A 21,509-nucleotide genomic window follows, 5' to 3' on the forward strand; every position below is an offset into this window, starting at 1 on the left:
CAGCACAGTGTTGTGAACTTCTACATTTTATTGCTGAAGTATTTATTTACAGACAACTGTGTTCACAAGATAGCCGAGCTGAGACAAGTGCTATCATTAAGAAAACCATGAGCTGCCCTTGATAAGTAATTGCCTATTTTTAGTTTGAACTACAACAGTGGGGAAAGCCTGGATGTTGGTATGTTTATCAGGCCTACAAAGAGCTTTGCGGCTTCCTTCTTTTATCCAAACTTTATCCAGGCTTTCACAAAAAGGCTTTTTATGTTTAAGGAGAGGCACTTCAGTTAAATTGGCTCACAAATCTCTGACTGACTGTTAATATTAAAGCAATAACTCACATTTTCACATTTGTTGGAAATGTATTGACTCTGAGGCCATTCAAACTGTATATGAGTTTATTTCTTCATCATAACAGATTTGGAGAAGTTTGCATTACATCACTTGGATATTAGTGGATCCTTTGCAGTGAATGGGTGCCGTCAGAATGAGAGTTCGAACAGCTGTTAAAAAAAATACAAAATAGAAATCGTGTGGGTTACTTGTGGATTATTGTGACGTTTTAATCAGCTGTTTGGACTCTCATTCTGACGGCACCCATTCACTGCAGAGGATCTGTTTGTGAGCAAGAGATGTAATTTCTCCAAATCTACATCTTGGAAAGCTTGAGGGTGAGTACATTTGCATCAGATTATTCATTTAAATGTAAGAAAATCATATTCTGAAAGATATGAACACTGTTTCTGTAACTTTATTCTGTTAAAATATGAGCTTGTGGTTACAGTGACTGAGGATAGTGTGTAATTAAATGCGACTGTGTGGGTTTGCATTGACCATAGTGTGGGCAAATATGCTTTGCATTCAAAGAGAGTTGAGTTTGTTGATTTTAGGATTACAAGCATTTTCAATTCAGTCCTTCATGAGAGAAAACTCTGTTTGCTTTGATATGCACTGTTGAGCCTACTATTTCTGTTCTTGTGTCTCGAAAGACTTTTCCATAATAAGACCTGAAATATTGAGGCTTTTGTATCAAGAGGAGTTTTTTGTCCATCTCAGGTTGCTTGTTTTGTTTCTGTGCTGTGCTTTCTGCTCACTTTGGTCTTGTGAATCCACTGAGTAGTAGGGTTGGGTATCGTTAGAATATTATCAATTCCGATTCTGCTTATCAATTCCAATTCTTTTAGATTCCAATGTGAATAAAAGATGATATCAAGCATATTTATTCTGTTTCTTTTTTTGCTAAACATTTAGTTGCAGCTGAATACCATGAACAAAAATCAACAGGCTACATAAAAACAAGAATCACTTAAGAGCTGTTTGCAAAAAATAGCTGAGTGATTCTGGATAAATTGGGTTGTTGTTGTTGTTGTTTTAATGGAAGTTGTGGTTCTCATGATTCTGAAGACAAAATATTAGACAACTAAACAAAATCACATGTAGCCCTAATTTATAAGTAAATGATTCAGTGATTCACTCAAGATTTACTTGGCTCGTTACTGGATGAATCAGTGTTTTTGAATGAATGATCAAAGACAAATACATTATTAACAGCCCACTTTCACAGCATAAACAATAAATCTTTAAGTTTATTTCGAATGTCAAATTAACTTTCAAAAGGATGATTTACTCTATTTTGTATATATCAGAGTTTATATCCAGACTATGAACTTTTATCCCAGTACTTCTGTGATTATTTGAATGTTTGTAACAGAAATAATGAACTGTGTGGTTGAAAAGACTGTGAAACTGTTTCATTCATATACATGACAGTGGCTCTCTTTAGGTCAGCGGCAGCACGAACGCAGATTTGAATGTTCAAATCACACTGGTTGTACGCTGCACGGAACGGAAAGGTTGAGGAATCAAACAGATGAATCATTGTCATTTAGGAACAGAGTCACGTTGGTATTTAAATCGTGTTTGTGATCTTTAACGATCTGTTAAATTAAAATGCTTTGTCATATTGGTGGTGACACATCTATTGCAACATGTTTAGCTTACCACAAATATTATAGGCTACTTTGCATTTTCGACTTCTGATCACAAGTGTAGCCATACTTTGGAGCGCTATGCACTTAGATTAGCGAGCAAGGTCCTGGCAGACCACTAGGTTGGGTGAGGACCCGACCAAGCGATCTGCCAGAACCTTGCTCGCTGAAAAAAAAAGTAAAAAAAAAAAGAAACAATAGGCGGAATCAAAATTTGAATTTGAAAATAAGTATCCGATTCTGGAATCGGAACTGCGTTTCGATACCCAACCTTACTGAGTAGCCTGTCTAACAAGCTTCCACTCTGATTTAATGCATGGCAGTGGCACTGATAAGCACTAAAACATTTTTGAAATCGTCTTTTAGAGCAGTCAGTGTCCACAGCGGGACTTCAGTAAATAATGCTGGACTAATTCGCTGCTCTACATCCGGCATTGAATAGCGGCCATGCTTGGAAACTGATTATTAGCTTTGTTCACACTGACTAAATCCAAATTTGCTTTGGTTCTTAAATCTGATCTTAAAAGGAATAGTTCACCCAAAATTGAAAATTCTGTCATTATTTACTCACCCTCATGTCGTTCCAAACCTATAAGACCATCATTCATCTTTTTGAACACAATTTAAGATATTTTTTATGAAAACCGAGAGCTTTCTGACCCTGCATAGACAGCAATTAAAATGTTTTATGGCCCAGAAAGGTAGTAAGGACATTTGGTTTAACCGTAATGTTTTTATGCGCAAAGACAACAAAAAGAACAACTATACCTGTATAATCACCATTTACGTAGAGTTGCTGTCTATACAGGATCAGAAAGCTCTCAGATTTCATCAAAAAATATCTTAATTTGTGCTACGAAGATGAACGAAGGTCTTACGGGTTTGAAACTACATTAGGGTAAGTAATTAATGACAGAAATTTCATTTTTGGGTGAACTATCCCTTTAAGACTGGCTGTTTGCAAGTAATATAATCGGATCCATTTTTACAATATCTGATGATATTTTTTGCTTTATGTATAACAATGTTTTGCCATGACATGCAATGCTGAACAAGGTGCCTCTGAGAACATAAGTGACTGAGACTATTTCCATTAAATGCATACTGTATTTAAACACAGTGTATATCTTGTAGTTTGTTATTTAAGGAAAGACTGAGCAAAAATGTGTGTATTTTGATACAGATTTAGACTACCATTTAAAAGTTTGGTGTCAGTAGTTTTTTAAAAATATTTTGTAAGAAGTCTCTTATGCTCACCAAGGCTGCATATCTTTGATTTACAGTAAAAACTGTAATATTGTGACATTTATTCCAAAGTAAAATAACTATCTTCTGTTTTAAAGGGTGTTTTAAAGTGTATTTTATTCCTGTGATAGCAAAGCTGAATTTTTAGTCTTCAGCGTCACATGATCCTTCAGAAAAACAATTTTAATATTCTGGTTTGGTGCTTACATAATATTTCTTATTACATTTTCCAAACCACTTGTCAACTGTAGGGTCAAACCATAAATGTATTTTAAAAAAAAGCAGATGTTTGCTGCTTGTCTGAACAAAGTCATAGTCTAATTTAAAGAAAAAAAGTGTTTTTTTTTTTTTGTTTCTCATCCTTTAATGTTTAATTTCACATAAGTTGTCATATTTTGTCCCTTCAGGTTGGTGGATGACAGATGTGTGGTGCAACCTGAAGCTGGGGACCCTACAAACCCACCGAAAAAATTCAGAGGTGAGTCAATCCGACAAGATTCAGTCAATAGAATGTTGTTATGGATATATGTGACCCTGGACCACAAAACCAGTCATAAGGGTCAATTTTTTGAAATTGAGAGTTATATATCATCTGAAATCTAAATGAATAAGCTTTCCATTGATGTATGGTTTGTTAGGATAAGACATTATTTGTCTGAAATACAACTATTTGAAAATCTGGATTCTGAGGGTGCATAAAAATTCAAATAAAAAAAAAAATTGTCTTTAAAGTTGTTTAAATGACGTTCTTAGCAATGCATATTACTAATCAAAACATTTTGTTTGATTATATTTATATATTTGATAGCTTTGTACTACCATTCAAAAGTGTCAGGTGAAAGAAATCCCAACACCGGGCAATATAAATATGTAGCTGTAGCTTCCTGTGCGTATGTTTCTTAACACCTGCTCAGCCACTGATTAATTACTCGGCCCTTGAGCAGTAACAGCCTCCTACACACTGAATCTTTGCTCTTGCCAAGGCCACGCAGTCTGTCAGCGCCCCACGTCTTCCTTTATAGTGAGATCTCAGTAGGGTGCCTGGCTGTTGCCTAATGACTAGAATTGTAAGCTGAGGTGGGTAAACAGTGTTGGTCTTCAAGTGAAATTTGGAAGAATGTACAACAATCAGAAATAGCACCAGCTGTAAACTCTTGTTTTCCTCTTTTGCTGGAGGGCTTTGTTGAAACGTTAGCTCCAAAGGGATGTTCACTACAAGTCAATACAAGCTTCCTGTGCTTTTAAACAACGCCTGTGTGATACAGAGCGCTTTTTGTGTGCTTGATTTATTTTTCATTATAAGTCACTTAACCAAGCAGCTTTTTGTCGATCAACACGTCAAATTCTGTGGAAAACTTAGTTTTGAAATCAGTGGCAAAATATTTCATGTTTATAAGAAATTCCCAATCACTTGGATTTCTCTGACTGGATTTGGCCTGCAAAAATTGCCCAAGCTATGGTAAATATGACCACACCTTTATGCAGTGATTCATGTAATTTCAGTGTCATTAATTATGTACGTAATTCCATGTTAGAGATTTTATTCTGTATAAAATGTTCTTAAATCTTTTGTAATCAGACTTTTACACTGGTGTAGACACAGTTTAGTGGCTCCCTGAAGGTCTTTCTGCACCATTTGCTCTATAATGTATGTTTTTTGCTCGGTTAGCAAATAAACTTTGTTGGATTTGCTCAGTTGTCACTTTGCCAAAAGGGACATTTGAGGCAGTGTGTTTGACTTTGTCTTCTTCAAACCATTTTGTTTGTGCACAGTACATTCACATCAAGGAAAAATCATACATCTATTTGGTTTTCTGGAGTAAAAATGACAGGCTTGTGTTTGTGTTTGTCAGTGCTGTCCTTTTATTTGACTCAAAGACACAGCCTGTCAAAAAAAAAAAAAAAAAAGATACTGTCTCTTGGATTCAGTAGTGACACAGAAACCAACTTACAATGTCTCTTATTTACTGTATGGAAACCCATTTCCACCACTAAATTTTTTTTTTTTTTTTTAAAGGTAATTGCAATTTTTGATCTCACAATCTGACTCTTTTTTTCACTTAATTGCATGATACAAACCCTGCAGTTCTGACTTTTCTTAGAATTTTGAGATATAAACTCACTAGCGGATTTTTTTTCTCAGAACTGTGAGTTTATATCTCACTATTCTGACCTTATAATACACAATTGCGAGTTAAGAATTTAGTTTTAGAATTTAAGTTTTTTCCCCTCAGAATTGGACTTTATAACTCACAACTGCAAGCTTATATCTCACAATTCTGAGACAAAAAAGTCATAATTGCAAGTTTATATCTCACAATTCTGAGACAAAAAAGTCATAATTGCAAGTTTATATCTCACAATTCAGACTATATTACTCGCAATTGTGAGTTTGTATTAAACAATTTTGAGAAAAAAGTCAGAATTGCAAGATGTAAACTCACAAACTCACTGTTTATTTTTATTTATTTTTTTATTTTTTTATTTTTTTTGTTTCTCCCATTTGCGAGTTATATCCCGCTATTTTGACTTTACAATTCGCAATTGCAAATTTTTATTATGCAGTTCTGAAAAAAAAAACAGTCAGAAACGCAAGATTTAAACTTGCAATTGCAAGAAAAAAGTCAGAATTGTGAGAGCTCGGAATTGAGAAAAAAAACATAATTGCGTGAGCTGACTTTATAATTTGCAATTGCAAATTTTAATTACACAGTTCTCCGAAAAAAAAAAATTGGAATTGCAAGAAAGAAGGCAGAATTGCAAGATATAAACTCATAATTGCTAGAAAAAGGTCAGAATTATGTGAGCTCGGAAAGGTGAGAAAAAAGTTATATCGCTATGTAAACTTGGAATTGCTAGGGGAAAAAGTCAAATTTGTAAATTTATATTACACAATTCTTAGGAAAAAAAGTCAGAATTGCAAGTTCATATCTTGCAATGTTTTTATTTTTATTTCTCGCAATTATATTTTTATTTTTTAATTCAGGATTATATTATAATATACAGGGGTTGGACAGTGAAACTGAAACACCTGGGTTTAGACCACAATTAGTATGCCGTTTGGCCTCCTTTTGCAGCCAATACAGCATTATTTCATCTTGGGAATGACAAATACAAGTCCTGCACAGTAGCCAGAAGGATTTTGAGCCATTCCTTTCGCAGAACAGTGGCCAGGTCGCTATGTGATGTTGGTGTATGAAAACATTTCCTGACTCGCTCCTCCAAAACACCCCAAAGTGGCTCAATAATATTCAGATCTGGTGACTGTGCAGGCCATGGGAGATGTTTAACTTTACTTTCATGTTCATCAAATCACTCTTGTCACCAGTCTTGCTGTGTGTATTGGTGCATTATAATCCTAATACACGGCACCACCTTCAGGGTACAATGTTTGAGCTATTGGGTGCACAAAGTCAACCTTCACACTCTGCTCTTATTGGTGGAATGTGCGATCAGTAAAGACTGGCCACCAGGCTGCATAAATATAGCCATGAAACCTCCAACACTATATTGGCCAGTGTTTCAGTTTCATTGTCCAACCCCTGTGTATATATATATATATATATATATATATATATTCTATCGGCCTACACCTAAACCTAGCCCTCACAGGGGACTGTGCACGCTTTTACTTTCTGAAAAAAAAAAAAACTCATTCTGCATGATTTATGAGCCTGTTTCCTCATGGCAACCTAAAAATGTCAAAATTTACTGGTATTACTATCCTTGTGGGGACATTTGGTCCCCATAATGTGATAAATACCAGGTACACACACACACACACACACACACACACAAATAATGTATATATGAATAAAATTTATTATAATGATTTTTAGAAATATTTATATAAAATATGTACAAAAAAATCATTAATTCTTATTTTTTCTTTCTGTTGTCTAGATTGTCTCTTCAAGGTGTGTCCTATGAATAGGTACTCTGCGCAGAGACAGTTCTGGAAGGCAAAACAGGGAAAACATGGGAACAACACACAGGGAGATCTCTTCAAGAAATTACAGGTGCCCTTATAACAATGCCTACCAACAGCAGATTGCATCTGAGTTCTTTAACGTCACTGATTATGCAATAGAATTCTACTACTAGGCATTTTGGGATTGGTAATTATAGTTTGCTGTCCTTTCTACTACATTTTGCAGCATGCAGCAGAACTGGAGCAGAAACAAAATGACACTGAGAACAAGAAATTGCTGGGAGAGGTTGTCAAATATAGTCGGGTTATACAGGTACGGTCAAGCTTCCCTCTTCTTATCAACAAATGTTTGTTTTTTACACTTTTGGTTGGACGTCGGGAACGTTCTGTTTGTTTTTACACTGTTGCCAAGGCTGCCAGTGCAGCGCTCAAGGGCCAAAGAGGCATTTGACAGCGTGGGTGATATACAGCTCTAGAACTGATAGAAAGAAATGCCTGTTTGATTGGTCACTTCAATCTAAGTGTTTCTATGAACTTACACAAAAACCATGGTTGCAGATGTTTTATCAAAAGTATTTGACCCACAGGACCTCTCTGTTTGAGTTTTGCCGTTGCTTTCAAGGCTACAGACTTGACTGAAATGCATGCGCCTGGGTCCTTGTGTTTTATTTTTTAAAGACGTGATTCACAAATCAAAAGTCTGGCTGTGTGTGTGTCTAGCATCTGATAGTAAACTGAAAGTTTCAGTTTAGTATCAGATTATAGTCTTATAGAGCCAGACTTTTGACTTTTGCAGTCATTCTAATATACTGATTTGGTGCATAAGAAGTTGTGCTGCTTAAAGGGATAGCTCACATAAAAATGAAAATTCTGTCATTAATTATTCACCCCCATGTCGTTCCAAACCTGTAAGACCTTTGTTCATCTTCAGAACACAAATTAAGATATTTTGGAAGAAATCCGAAAGCTTTCTGACCCTGCATAGACAGCAATGCAACTGACACATTCAAGGCAAGAAAAGGTAGTAAGGACATCATTAAAATAGTCCATGTGACATCAGTGGTTCAACCTTACTTTTATGAAGTTACAAGAACACTTTTTGTGCACAAAGAAAACAAAAATAATGACTTTTGAACGTATATGTGGTGTAGTATTGTTAATACAGTAAACTTTCCTTGTATTTTCAGCTTCTCCATATTAAGAGTAACAAGTACCTGACGGTGAATAAGCGTCTTCCGGCCCTGCTGGAGAAGAACGCCATGCGTGTGTCTCTGGATCATTCAGGAAATGAGGGCTCCTGGTTCTACATCCAGCCTTTCTGGAAGCTACGCAGCGAGGGAGACAATGTAGGCATCCCTGCACTAACACAACAAACACTTCCGAAACAATCACCGTAATTAGGTTCTGACTTGTATCTGTTTTTCTTTTTTTAAACATGCAGTGAAGAAATTACTGCATCTTCGGTAATGGGTCATTTACCCAATTTAAGCAGCTAATCACCTCTCATTGTTATATTAACATTTTGTTGTGTTAACTCATCTGGTCTCTTCTCTTGTTTTTCATCTCAGCAACTGAATCGTGAAGGTATATAATATATAGTTTGGAGCATGCTGTGTGTATGTGTGTGTGTGTATACACAGAAGTTTACAGCATGCTAACGTGCATGTAACATGCAACCCTAACAGCCTGTTACAGAACCATGTTTACACAATGTTGTTGCTTTCAAGCCTTAATATGTCCAAATACTATCAGATCTAGTATGCAAATAGTTTTCAAATCAGAATAGAATTATTAAACGGCATCCAAACAGGTTCAGATCCACTGTTGACATTTCTGACTGAGATTGGTTGTCTGTGATGTTACGTTGTGTATAGAGAGAAAGAGGATGCTAATCACTTCACTCACATGTTCTTCATAAACTGTGAATTTACACATACTCTCTCAGCATGCACTGTGGATATTACATATATATGTGTGTATAAACAAGATCTCTGTTCTGTTGAATGATGTACCCTCTTTTTTTCATTAGTATCTGCTATTTAACGACCCCATGAAATGGCTTTTTTTTTTTTCCATGTGACAGTTTTCTTTCTTAAAGACACAGGTCACAAATACACAAATCACGGTTGGCGGGAGGGGGTGTTTCGGGTAGAAAGCATGCAATCTGTAATTGCGCACAGTTCCTGATGCTGAAAAAAAACGAGCGTGACGCTCCGCGGCGCTTCCGTTATGAGCGCGGCTGCCGCGCATTTACATTTGAAATAACGAACTTGAGCGCGCAAAAGACGCGATATGTGAACGGCCCATAATACGCACTGTTTTTTCCGGTTTTACCTTCACTTTTAAAATCGATCCCCTTCAGCAAGGAGGGCAGAGGGTGGAAAAGGTGGGAACAGTAACTCGTTTTGTGGGAAACAGCCCCCCTTAGCACCGCAGACGTGTGCAGTGTAAATAAGGAGTAAGAAATGTATTCATCATACAGTGTGGAACTATTGTATTCACATATGGAAGTGTTTTTAAAGTGCATAAACTCGTGCTAGGCTGGGCTAGTCAGTGATGATGTTTGATAACATTAATGTTCTTTGCTCATTTTCTGTAGCTGCTTTTTGAATAACTAAGAAAATGTAAGCATTAGTAACAATGTTTCTGTTAAATTAGTATCATGTTATACACAAATTAAGTCATATTGAAAACATTAGGCTACTTTTAGCACGATAATATCGTGTATCGCGATCTCACAGGCTGACGATAGGACGATATGAAAATTCAGCATATAGCCCAACACTATTACTCACCCCCATGTCAAGATGTTCATGTCTTTCTTTTTCAGTCAAAGAGGAAAAAATTCCAGGATTTTTCTCTATATAGTGGACTTCAATGGTGGCCAGCGGGTTGAAGATCCAAATGGCAGAGGAATAAGTGTCTTATCTAGCAAAAAAAAAGTTCAGATAGTTTGTTCTTCATTCATTGTTACTGTAATTTACAAATTATCATTGTTTAATTAACTCAGATTTTAAGGTTTTTTTTTTTTTTTTATGCTTCATATTTTAAGTATGGTTCTACCACGTTCATTCACTTACATTTGCATACTCGCGAGTACATACAATATTGACATGTTGACAGCATCTTAAATGTAAGTCGTTTACGTATAAACAGCTTTACTGACGTACATATGTTGAAATCCTTATTTTTTCTATTAAAATAAAATTAATGGAATTAATCGGTTTATTTTATTGAAATTGTAAATCATTTTTAACACAGTTGACTCATTTACTTAACATACTAGCAGAAAAAAGGCAAGATTTCATGGGGTCTAGTATAAATGTGTCTGAAACACCAGTTTCCAAACTATGCATGTCACAGGATGTGATGTAATTTGGTTCTTTTTATTGTCAAAATGGAGAAGCAACAGAAACGGCTGATGTTGAATGCAGTGTTGTGTGTCTGTGCTGATGTTTGTAGGTGGTGGTTGGAGATAAAGTGGTTCTAATGCCTGTAAACGCAGGGCAGCCTCTCCACGCCAGCAACATCGAACTCCTGGATAACCGTGGCTGCAAAGAGGTCAGACAACAGCTATGTTCTCAGCAGCACTGTTAATGAGATCACATGATGAGTCACAGGTTCTGATGCAATGTATTAATTATCGGGTTCCCATGGTGGTGGAAAACCTGGAAATGTATGGGGAACACTGGATTCTGGACCTAGAAAAATCATGAAAATTGATAAATCCTGAACAAGTCATGGACATTTCTGTAATGAGTGATCAAGTTTTGCTTTGTTTGCCAATATATCAGTCTAGATAATGCATTTATGCCCTTAAATGGCTTAAAAAGTAATAATATATTGTGTATAAAATAATGTAAAAGTAAAAAACGAAAAAAAGCCAAAGAAATGTTTGATTTGTGAGAGATTTTTGGTTCATTTCGATTAATCAGTCAAGCCAGTTTACAAAATTGGAATCAATATGATTTCAGTCACTAATAAATAGAAAAGTAATGGAAATAAAGATGTGTGTTTTGTTTTTCTGGTCTGACAGGTTAACGCTTTGAACTGCAACACCAGTTGGAAGGTCACTCTTTTCATGAAGTTCAGTGAATACAGAGAGGATGTCTTGAAAGGGGTAAGTCTTATATTGTGGTTTATTAGATATGTGGGGAGAGATGTATTGATTTAGGTTTATTTTGCGTTGTGGTTTATAATATCTCTCTATAATATCATTTGGCTTTCTCTCTTTCACTTACTCAGGGGGATGTGGTGAGGTTGTTTCATGCCGAGCAAGAGAAGTTTCTCACTTGCGATGAGTACAAGAAGAAGCAGTATGTCTTCTTACGAACCACTCTCCGCCAATCAGCAACCTCCGCCACCAGTTCAAAAGCACTATGGGAAGTGGAGGTATAGTTCTGTATGATGATGTAACAGTATTTTTATTATTTTTATCTGATCTGAACTTTTAGAAGCCGGTTTCCACCACTGAATAAAAATTAAAAAAAAAAAGGTAACTGTGACTTTTTATCTCACAATTATGACTTTTTTTGTCTCGGATTTCCATGATACAAACTCATGATTCTAACTTTTTCAGAATTGCGTGGTATAAACTCACAATTGTGAGTTACAAAGTCTGAATAGCGGGATGTAAACTCGCAGTTGTCAGAATTGTGAGGAAAAATAGTCGTAAGCTTATTTCTCAGGATTGCGAGTTTATATCTCGTAATTCTGACTTTGTAACTCGCAACTGCAAGTTTATATAATGCAATTCCAAGAAAAATGTCAAAATTGCTACTTTGCATCAGCAGTTGTGAGGAAAAAGTTAGAATTGGCCTTTTTTTTTAGGTTTATTTCTCAAAATTGCAAACTTATATCTCATAATTCTGTCTTTCTCAGAATTCTCGCAATTTTTTAAAAATTTTTTCTTGCAATTGTGAGTTTATATCACGAGATACTGATTTTAAAAACTCAACTGCGAGTTTATATAACGCAAAAAAAGTCAGAACTTCAGAACTGCAAGTTTATCACACAATTCTGAGAAAGTATCAAAATTGCGAGTTTGCATTAGCGATTGTGAGAAAAAAATCAGAATTGCTAGAAAAAAGTCATAACGTTTATTTCTTAGAAATGAGTTTATACCTCATAATTACAAATTTCTCAGATTTCTCACAGTTTCTCACAGTTTTTTTTCTCATAATTTTGAGCATGTTATACTGGCTATAACTCACAACTGTCAGTTTATATCTCACAATTCTGAGAAAAATGTCAAAATTGCAAGTTTGCATTAGCAATTACGAAAAAAAAAAGTCTGAATTCTAAGATAAAAAGTCGCAATATTATGCACATTACTGTTCAAAAGTTTGGGATCAGTAAGATTTTTTTTTTTCTATGCTTTTAATTTTTTTTTAGCTCTTACCAAGGCTGTATTTTTTAAAATACAGTAAATCATAATATTGTGAAATAATATTATATTTTAGACAAAACGGTTTTCTATATGTTTTAATGTTATATATTCCCATGATAGCAACGCTGAAATTTCAGCGTCATTACGCCAGTCTTCAGATCCCATGAGATCATTCTTATGGGCTGATTTGTTACTCAAGAAACATTTCTTATGATTATCAATGTTGAAAACGGTTGTGGTGCTTAATGTTTTTTGGGGAAACTGGTTAATCCTACCCCAAATATAAACGGTAGTATATGTTCTTACTCAGAAGTCAAACTATATGGTGCGGTACAGAATTAATCGAGAGCCTTTCATCCTGTCTCGTGTGTTTCAGGTCGTCCACTATGACCCATGCAGAGGAGGAGCCGGCCAGTGGAACAGCCTGTTTCGCTTCAAACACCTCGCCACAGGACATTACCTTGCGGCAGAGGTGCGTATTCCATTGCATTTACAGTCGTCCCCGGAACTCATCCAGTTTCTCTGTTCTCCCTGTTTTGCATAATTCAGTTATTGTTAAAGAGCTGTTTACTGTATGGTTTGAGATATTGTGGTTTATGTGGATGCCTGTGGTTTACAGTTATTTGCATGCTGCACGCATGAAGCATTTCCTAGAGCCGTACACTCACTAGGGTGTCAGTTGGGTGACTTTAGCTGCGTTTAAACTCACACCAGAGTAAATACAGAATCAGAATGAGCTTTATTGCCTTGTATGTTTACACATGCTAGGAATTTGTTGTAGTGACAGCAGCTCCACAGTGCATGACAGTGAATGACAGTGACAGGACCAGACACGATAACAGACAATAAAAAGAACAATATACAATTATACAAGACAGACAATGTGCAAAATAACAATAACTTTGCAATATACAAAATAAACAAGTTACTATGTACGGAAGGTGCAAGTTTGAAGTGTAAATAAGTATATGTGTTAAATAAATAACTGGATAAGTGAATGTATAATAGTGCTATGTGTTCCACGTTTATTGTGAAGTGTTCATGAGATGGATTGCTTGAGCTGTTCCTGACCGTTCTGGTGCTAGAGAACGGCCACGTTTAGATAATGTGTTACACATACAGTAACACAGTAACACATTATCTAAATGCTGATATCAAAAGAATGTCAGAATGTATTAGCAGTTCATGATGCTAAAAATTCAGCTTTGAAATCACAGCCATAAATTCCGTTTTAAAATAAATTTTAAATAGTAAAAATATTTGCTGTACTTGCTGTACTTTGGATCAAATAAATGCAGGCTTTGGTGAGCAGTAGAGACTTCTTAAAAAAAAAAAATCTTACTGTCCAAAAATTTTTGACTGGTGGTGTATTAAAATAGAAAATGGCTATTTTAATTTTTTATAATTTACAATATATAATTATAATAATTTGTATTAATATTCAAAATATGCTAGATAAATATGCTAAAAAATCAGTTTTGAAAGCACAGGAATAAATTGCATATTAAAATACAATCAAATAGAAAACTATTTAGAAAATAACGTAATATATACTAAGATTATAATATTATAATAATTTATAATAATATTTTAAATTATGTTATAATATTATAATATGATATAAATATTACAATTTATCATAATATTATAAATATGCTAAATAAATATGCTAAAAAAATCAGCATTTGAATTTTAAAATATATTCATATAGAAAACAGTTATTTTAAATGGTAAAATATTTCTGAATTTTACTGTTTTTGCCATACTTTGGATCAAATAAATGCAGACTTGGTGAGCACGAGATTTCTGTCCAAAACATTTTGGCTGGTAGTGTATAAAAATAGAAAATGGCTATTATTTTAATGTATAATAATTTATAATATATAATTATAATCATTTATAATAATATTATAAATATGCTAAATAAATATGTAAAAAAAAATCAGTTTTGAAATCACAGAAATAAATTGCATTTTATATAATATAATCAAATAGCAATTGTTATTTTAAATAGTTATTTTAAATAGTAAAAATATAATGAATTAAATAGGAAAAATATTATAATGTATAATCTATATTAATAATATATAATTATACAAATTTATAATAATATTATAAATTATATTATAATAATATGAATTATATTAATATTAACATTTATAATAATATTATAAATATGCTAAAAAAATATGCTAAAAATCAGCTTTGAAATCACATGAATAAATCACATTTTAAAATATATTTGGATCAAACTAATGCAGCTTTGGTGAGCAGAAAAGACCTCTTTAAAAATATTAAAATCTTACTGTCCTGGTAGTGTATTAAAATTGAAAATGGCTATTTTAATGTATAGTAATATTTCACAATAAATTGCTGTTTTATGGTTTTCCTGATCAAATAAATGCAGTGTTGGTGAGCATAAGAGACTTTTTTCCCCAAAACATAAAAAATGTAAAAAATTTCAAGTCCATATGACTTCATTTAAGTCTTCTAAACTATAAAAGATCAACCTCTTAACAATAATAGGTGTATCATTATTTTCTATAGTTTTGAGAGTGCATAAGATGGGCTGCAGGTGGCAGTCTTCTCAATGTTATTGTCACAGTGGTGTAGAGTCAGCCACAGCCATCCACTGTGCACAGGGCAGACAGAGGGGTTATTGTCTAAGATAAAAAATGCTGAAAGAACCCCCCTTTGTGCTTTTGTGAACACTTCTACTTCTGTTTCAGGTGAATCCTGATTTCAAAGACCGTACCGACAGTATCAGCACCAAAAACGAGGTAAGTTGGACCTCACTTGGATGCCAGCCTATGTGAACTAGGCCTGGAAAGTTCCACAGAAGTTCCTTTTCTCATTCACCAGAATTCCACACATTTTTTGCCCCACACATAGTGACAGATGTTTGCGGTCTTTATCTAGGCATGTCTGTTTGATAAAACATCGATGTGGGACTCTAATCGCATTCGCTGATTGTGTTGGACTTGATGAAGCTTTTGCGTCTGTCTCGCTCTGCTGAAATAAACACAGTCTACACAGCATTGCGGATCAGCCCAACTCTCCTGCACAACTTCGCTATTACGTAATCCGTTTCTCTCCCCTCCTTCACGCTGCAACAGACAGACTCGCGCAACTCCCGTCCTCCTACTCTCCGGAGAACGTTTTTTTCCCTTCTGCCTGTATCTCTCACTGCACCTTTCCGCTGTATTAGCATTCTGCTTCGGCAGCCTCGCAGACAAACACACTCGCACACGCGCGCAGAGGGGGCTCCTTACATAATGTCTGAATCTGGGGGTGCCCCGTGAGAGTCAGGCAGACGTGCTGTCTGCTTCAGTGGAGGAGTGAGTCAGAGGAGCTGCAGAGAGTCAGAGCAGAGGAGAATATATAATGCTACTCTCCAAATAGCCCTCCATCAAAAAGCTCTGGTGAAAACAGTCTGTGCCACAGATGCAGTCCTGCATAATTTTCTCACTGTAGATGACCTCTGGGTTTTTTCTCTGGATTTTTTTTTTTTTGTTGCAAAGTCTACTTGAGCCGAGACCATTGTAGGGATTGCAGGTGCAGAGCTGTCGATTAACAGTTTTCAGGCTTTTAAAAACAAGCAAAAATGTGTTTACGGTAGCGCCATGGAACTCAATGAATGTTAAAATACATTCTTTTATGGAAATAGAGCCACAAGGCATAAACATTGTAAGTTTCAACATGAGATTAGTGTGGTCAAATTACTTACACCATCACAGAACTTTAACTAAAATAAGTTGCATATTTCTGCTTTTTTGACTTCCATTGGAACAGCATTACTATAAAAAGATTTATTATTTTTTATTTTATTTTATTTTATTTTATTTCAGTGAGGACAGTTTTTGTTATTTCGGTATTATTGAGATGCTGCTGTAGTTTTGGTTTAAATTAGTTTTTATTTTTATGTAAATAAATATTAAATAAATAGATATTTAACGAAACTAAGAGTTGCATATTTCTGCTTTTCCTTTTTATTTTTAACTGCATTACTATAAATAGACTTATTCTTTTGTTATTTTAAATAAATAATTTATTAAATTAAATAAATATTAAATAAATAAATATTTAACAGAAATAAGAGTTGCATATTTCTATAAATAGACGTCCAGTTTATTTTTATTTTTTAGCTGCATTACTATAAATAGATTTATTATTTTATTTTATTTTATTTTATTTTTCAGTTGGGAACAATTTTTGTTATTTTAGTATTTAGTATTTAGTATTTAGTATTTGATACTATTGTAGTTTAAATTAGTTTAATTTTTGTGTGTAAATAAATATTAAATTAACAAATGATAAAATAAAATAAATAAATAAATATTTAACAAAAATAAGAGCTGAATATTTCTGCTTTTAAATAGACTTCCATTGGAACTGCATTACTATAAATAAATGTATTTATTTATTTTTATTTTATTCTATTTCGTTTTCAGTGGGGACAGTTTTAGTTATTTTAGTATTATTGAGATACTATTGTGGTTTTTGTTTAAAGTAGTGTTTATTTTTATGCAAGTAAATATTAAATTAATAAATTATTAAATAAATAAATTAATAAAATAAATATTTTTTTACATTTTTATTTAACAAAAAAAGAGGTGCAATATTGTAATTTTTGGTATTTATTTATGTATTTATTTTTTTATTTTCAGTGGGGCAGTTTTTGTTATTTTAGTGTTATTGAGATACTATTTTAATTTTTGTTTAAAGTAGTTTTTACTTTTATGTAAGTAAATATGAAATTAATAAATTATTAAATAAATTAATTAAAAAATATATTTTTTAAACATAAATAAGAGATGCAATATTGTAATTTTTATTTATTATTATTATTTTTTCAGTGAGGACAGGTTTTGTTATTTAGTGTTATTGAGATACGATTGAAGTATTTAGTTTTTAGTTTGAAGTCTCACCCTGAATATTTTTCATATAAAAAAAATAATGAAAGAAGACTCAGAAATTCAGAAAAAATTACATGCAGTAACCCATAACCCTAAATTAGTACATTTAAAACCATTTATAATGGGGCAGTACATGCCGATTCATATGTGGGTTTTATACACCAATGTGACCTTCCCCTGTCTCTCTGTGCAAACCCCAGACCAACACAGACACTTCGTACTCTAAAAAGAAGTGGCAGGCTGACAAGATCCCCTACATCCTTGTTGCGGTGCCCCACGGCAATGACATCGCCTCTCTTTTCGAACTGGATGCCACCACCTTACAGCGGGCAGACTGCCTAGTTCCCAGGTTAGATCCTGAACACCAAAACAACTTCTAATCATAAAATCTATGAAATTAGAATGAAAAACGGTTGAATTTAGATTTGCATTTATTTGTTTACAAACCCTTTTATCCAAAATGAGAAACGCTACATGCAAACTACCCTAAAGAGGTGATAGAAATAAGCTCCAAAATTGGCTGGAAGTGCAAGCTAAGAGATGTAGGTGTGAAAAAGCAGCAGTAAGGGTTTGAAAAGGAGCAATGATTGTAAAACAAGTGCTCCCAATGCATTCAAGTGCTCACGAAGCCTTTTTAGAGCAACCATTTAGATTTTAAAATATACTTATGAAACCATTTGTCCAGATTAGTTTTATTGAAGTCCCCATTAAGTGCTGTGGAAGGACTAGGAGTCCACACTCTAGCTGAAAAATCAGTCATGAGTTTGATTCCTTGAAAATATCTACATTTCTTTTTTTAGGAACTCGTATGTGAGACTCAGGAACTTGTGCACAAACACTTGGGTGACCAGTACTAACATTCCCATCGATGTTGAGGAGGAACGACCCGTTATGCTCAAGGTTGTTCATTTCCTTCCATTTTTATTTGATGAAAAACTTATCAATGCAAGCTTATGTAATTCCTCTGTTTATTCCAATAGATCGGCTCCTGCCAAATGAAGGAGGACAAGGAGGCATTTTCCATTAATTCTGTTCCCCTATCAGAGGTCCGAGATTTGGACTTTGCCAACGATGCCAACAAGGTTCTGGAGTTGTTTGTGCATGTATTGGCGATGAGCAATTTCCCAATAGCAAATGAACGCAGGTATACATCACACGTATAAGTCCTTTGAATTTGTTAAAGGCATAATTCACCAAAAAATATAATTCTGTCATTAATTACTCACCCATGTTATTCTAAACCTGTAAGAGATTTGTTCATCTTCAGAACACAAATTAAGATATTTTTGATGAATCCGAGAGCTTTCTAGACGTTTCCAGGCCTAGAAAGGTAGTAAGGACATCATTAAAATAGTCAGTGCTCTCGGATTTCATCAGAAATATCTTAATTTGTGTTTTGAAGATGAATGAAAGTCTTACGGGTTTACAACGACATGGGGGTGAATATTTAATAACAGAATATTTATTTTTGAGTGAACTGTCCCTTTAAGGTGTGGTCACGACAGACCTTTTTTCGCACACTAGCGTTGTCCATTATCAATAATGTAGAGATATGTAAAGCACAGCTCAAGGAAGTAAAATGAAATCAGTAATATCCATTCATACTTATTCTTATGTTTTTAAGGTTTATTATTAAGCTCTTGGAGGATCTGATCTTCTTTGTGTGCGACGTGGCGAACAATGGACAGGACGTGCTATCTGTGGTCATCTCGAACCCTAACAGAGAGAGGCAGAAGCTCATGAGAGAGCAAAACATCCTAGCACAGGTTTGCTCAAACAGTAAAAACTTTAAAGGGGTCATCAGATGCCCATTTTCCTCAATTTGATATGATTCTTTAGGGTCTTAATGAAAAGTCTATAATATGCTTTGGTTGAAAATTCTCAATGGTAGTGTAAAACAAGACCCTTTTTACCTTGTCAAAAACAGCTCTGTTCACAGTGACTTGTTTCTGTGCACGTCCCTTTAAATGCTAATGAGCTCTGCTCACCCCGCCCCTCTCTTCCATGGGGTGACGAGCCGTTCTCTTAGAGACCGTAAACTTAAGCCACGGAACATGCTAACTAGCACATTATTAGGAAAGGCGATTACAAAGACTTATAAAAAAAAAACTTTTTATTCACTTCTGCTGTAGGTGAAGTTGGATCTTGATTTGTGCAAACATTTAGGCAGATCAGAAGACACATTTCCTTCAAAAACTAAAATAATCCTCTGCATCTTCATTTTGCCAGGAATCTCAGAACAGCCTGATCTGAAAAAGTGATTATTATTATTGAGGATTTAAAAAAAAGCACTGGGTGGATATTTATCATTATAGGGTGGTTGTGTACACACACTGCCAACACACGTTTATGTTCAAACTACGTGTAAAAGTGAATTTTGCATCTGATGACCCTTTTTAGAATCACAGATTCCATGGCAGATTTTTCACTTCTAATTTTTACGTTTGCAGATCTTTGGAATTCTCAAAGCCCCATTTTCTGACATTAAAGACTCGTCCATGCCGAAGCTGGAAGATATGGGGGAGCAGCGCAACGCTCCGTTTAAGTACATGCTACAACTGTGTTACAGACTTCTGCGCCATTCCCAACAAGATTACCGCAAGAATCAGGCAAGGAACATCTTCAGTTATCAGTTCAACTTATTAGGGTTGTCCATTAGACTAATACACGTGTCCTCTTTCCCACAGGAGTACATAGCCAAGAATTTTTCCATCATGCAAGCTCAAATCGGCTATGAGATCTTGGCCGAAGACACAATCACTGCTCTTCTGCACAACAACCGCAAGCTGTTAGAGAAACACATCACTGCACGTGAGATTGAGACCTTCGTCAAACTTCTGCGCAGGAACCGAGAGCCCAGGTCTGACCCAGAGATTTAGACATCCACTCAAATGTTTGGCATTAAAGGGATAGTTCAGCCAACTCACCCTCATGTCGTTCCAAACCCGTAAGACCTTCGTTCATCTTCAGAACACAAATTAAGATATTCTGGATGAAATCCAATAGCTTTGTGCCCATGCATTGACAACTATGTAACTGACAAGTTCAAGGTCCAGAAAGGTCATTCAACCTTCAGCTCTAACTTAATAAAGCTACAAGAATGCTTTTTGTGCTCAAAGAAAACAAAAATAAATATAGCTGCAAGCAGCGATTACGCAGCTTCAAGCCTTTTAGGTATTTAAACACATAAGAAAAAAGACATTACATATTATTTAGGACGCCTGTAACCACCTAAATCAATTATTAATAAAGCATCTTTGTAAAATCCAGGTGATTTTCCATAGAAATATGATGTTTTTATAACATTTATGACTGTTTTAGTGCCAGCTGTGGTCCGTTCTACTTAAAGCTTTGCATGCTTGTTTAGAATCACCTGTCGCATGTGCTCAGCGGGTTTCATGAAGTTTTGAGTTTTCGTTTAGGCTTTGTAGGCTTTTGGGTATATTTAGACAGGGCCCTTTTGTAAAGGACCCCGTTATAGCTTCCCAAAGGGTAAATTTTAACAAGTCTTTGATAATTATTGACCTAGAGAATTGCACTACGGTGGTTTTTTCCAGACTGAGCAAAAAACCTAGAAGTGTTTTTTTACATCTTCTCAGTCATTTTAAAAACGGTTTGATTGACAGCAGTGGTTGTAGAGGCAAAGTTGAACGAGGAGGTCTATCGTACGATACGAATATCGCGTGTATGCGTGGAAAACTGTGCAATGTACAATTGTTTCCCCCCATAAAAAATGCGATACCACCCCCCGCAATTTTGTTCAAAGTTCTCACAGATCTTTGAGGTCGTGAGTCAAAGAGACCCACCGAGTTTTGTTTCAGTCGGCCTCCGTTAACGTTGTCTAATAGGTGCTCAAACTTCATCGGCCAATGACGGCCATGTTTTTTTGAGACATGCAAATGTCCCCATAGACACTTGTGGCACATTGGGCCAAGACTGTGAACAGCCATTTTCATGTTGATAGGACAAATGGTTGCCTAGTTGTAGCCATGTTTTTTTCCTGCTTATAGCGCCACCAAGTCGCCAATCTCCGCAATTTTTTC

At 35.0% G+C, this 21,509-nt stretch overlaps 1 protein-coding gene across 1 annotated transcript in view; it reads left to right on the plus strand.

Annotated features, from left to right (window-relative positions):
- Positions 1 to 21,509, plus strand: part of itpr2 (inositol 1,4,5-trisphosphate receptor, type 2) — a 104,368-nt gene that overhangs the window by 8,619 nt on the left and 74,240 nt on the right. Inside the window, exons 2-16 of the mRNA XM_051134464.1 lie at positions 3,638 to 3,708; positions 7,134 to 7,249; positions 7,388 to 7,474; positions 8,349 to 8,507; positions 10,624 to 10,722; positions 11,198 to 11,281; positions 11,407 to 11,553; positions 12,927 to 13,022; positions 15,280 to 15,330; positions 17,667 to 17,815; positions 18,267 to 18,366; positions 18,447 to 18,610; positions 19,091 to 19,232; positions 19,917 to 20,075; positions 20,154 to 20,326. Coding sequence (XP_050990421.1) covers positions 3,638 to 3,708; positions 7,134 to 7,249; positions 7,388 to 7,474; positions 8,349 to 8,507; positions 10,624 to 10,722; positions 11,198 to 11,281; positions 11,407 to 11,553; positions 12,927 to 13,022; positions 15,280 to 15,330; positions 17,667 to 17,815; positions 18,267 to 18,366; positions 18,447 to 18,610; positions 19,091 to 19,232; positions 19,917 to 20,075; positions 20,154 to 20,326 — 1,797 coding nt within the window. The remainder of the gene's footprint in view (positions 1 to 3,637; positions 3,709 to 7,133; positions 7,250 to 7,387; positions 7,475 to 8,348; positions 8,508 to 10,623; positions 10,723 to 11,197; positions 11,282 to 11,406; positions 11,554 to 12,926; positions 13,023 to 15,279; positions 15,331 to 17,666; positions 17,816 to 18,266; positions 18,367 to 18,446; positions 18,611 to 19,090; positions 19,233 to 19,916; positions 20,076 to 20,153; positions 20,327 to 21,509) is intronic.

The sequence above is a fragment of the Labeo rohita genome, chromosome 18 (assembly GCF_022985175.1).
Source record: "Labeo rohita strain BAU-BD-2019 chromosome 18, IGBB_LRoh.1.0, whole genome shotgun sequence".
NCBI classification, from domain to species: domain Eukaryota; kingdom Metazoa; phylum Chordata; class Actinopteri; order Cypriniformes; family Cyprinidae; genus Labeo; species Labeo rohita.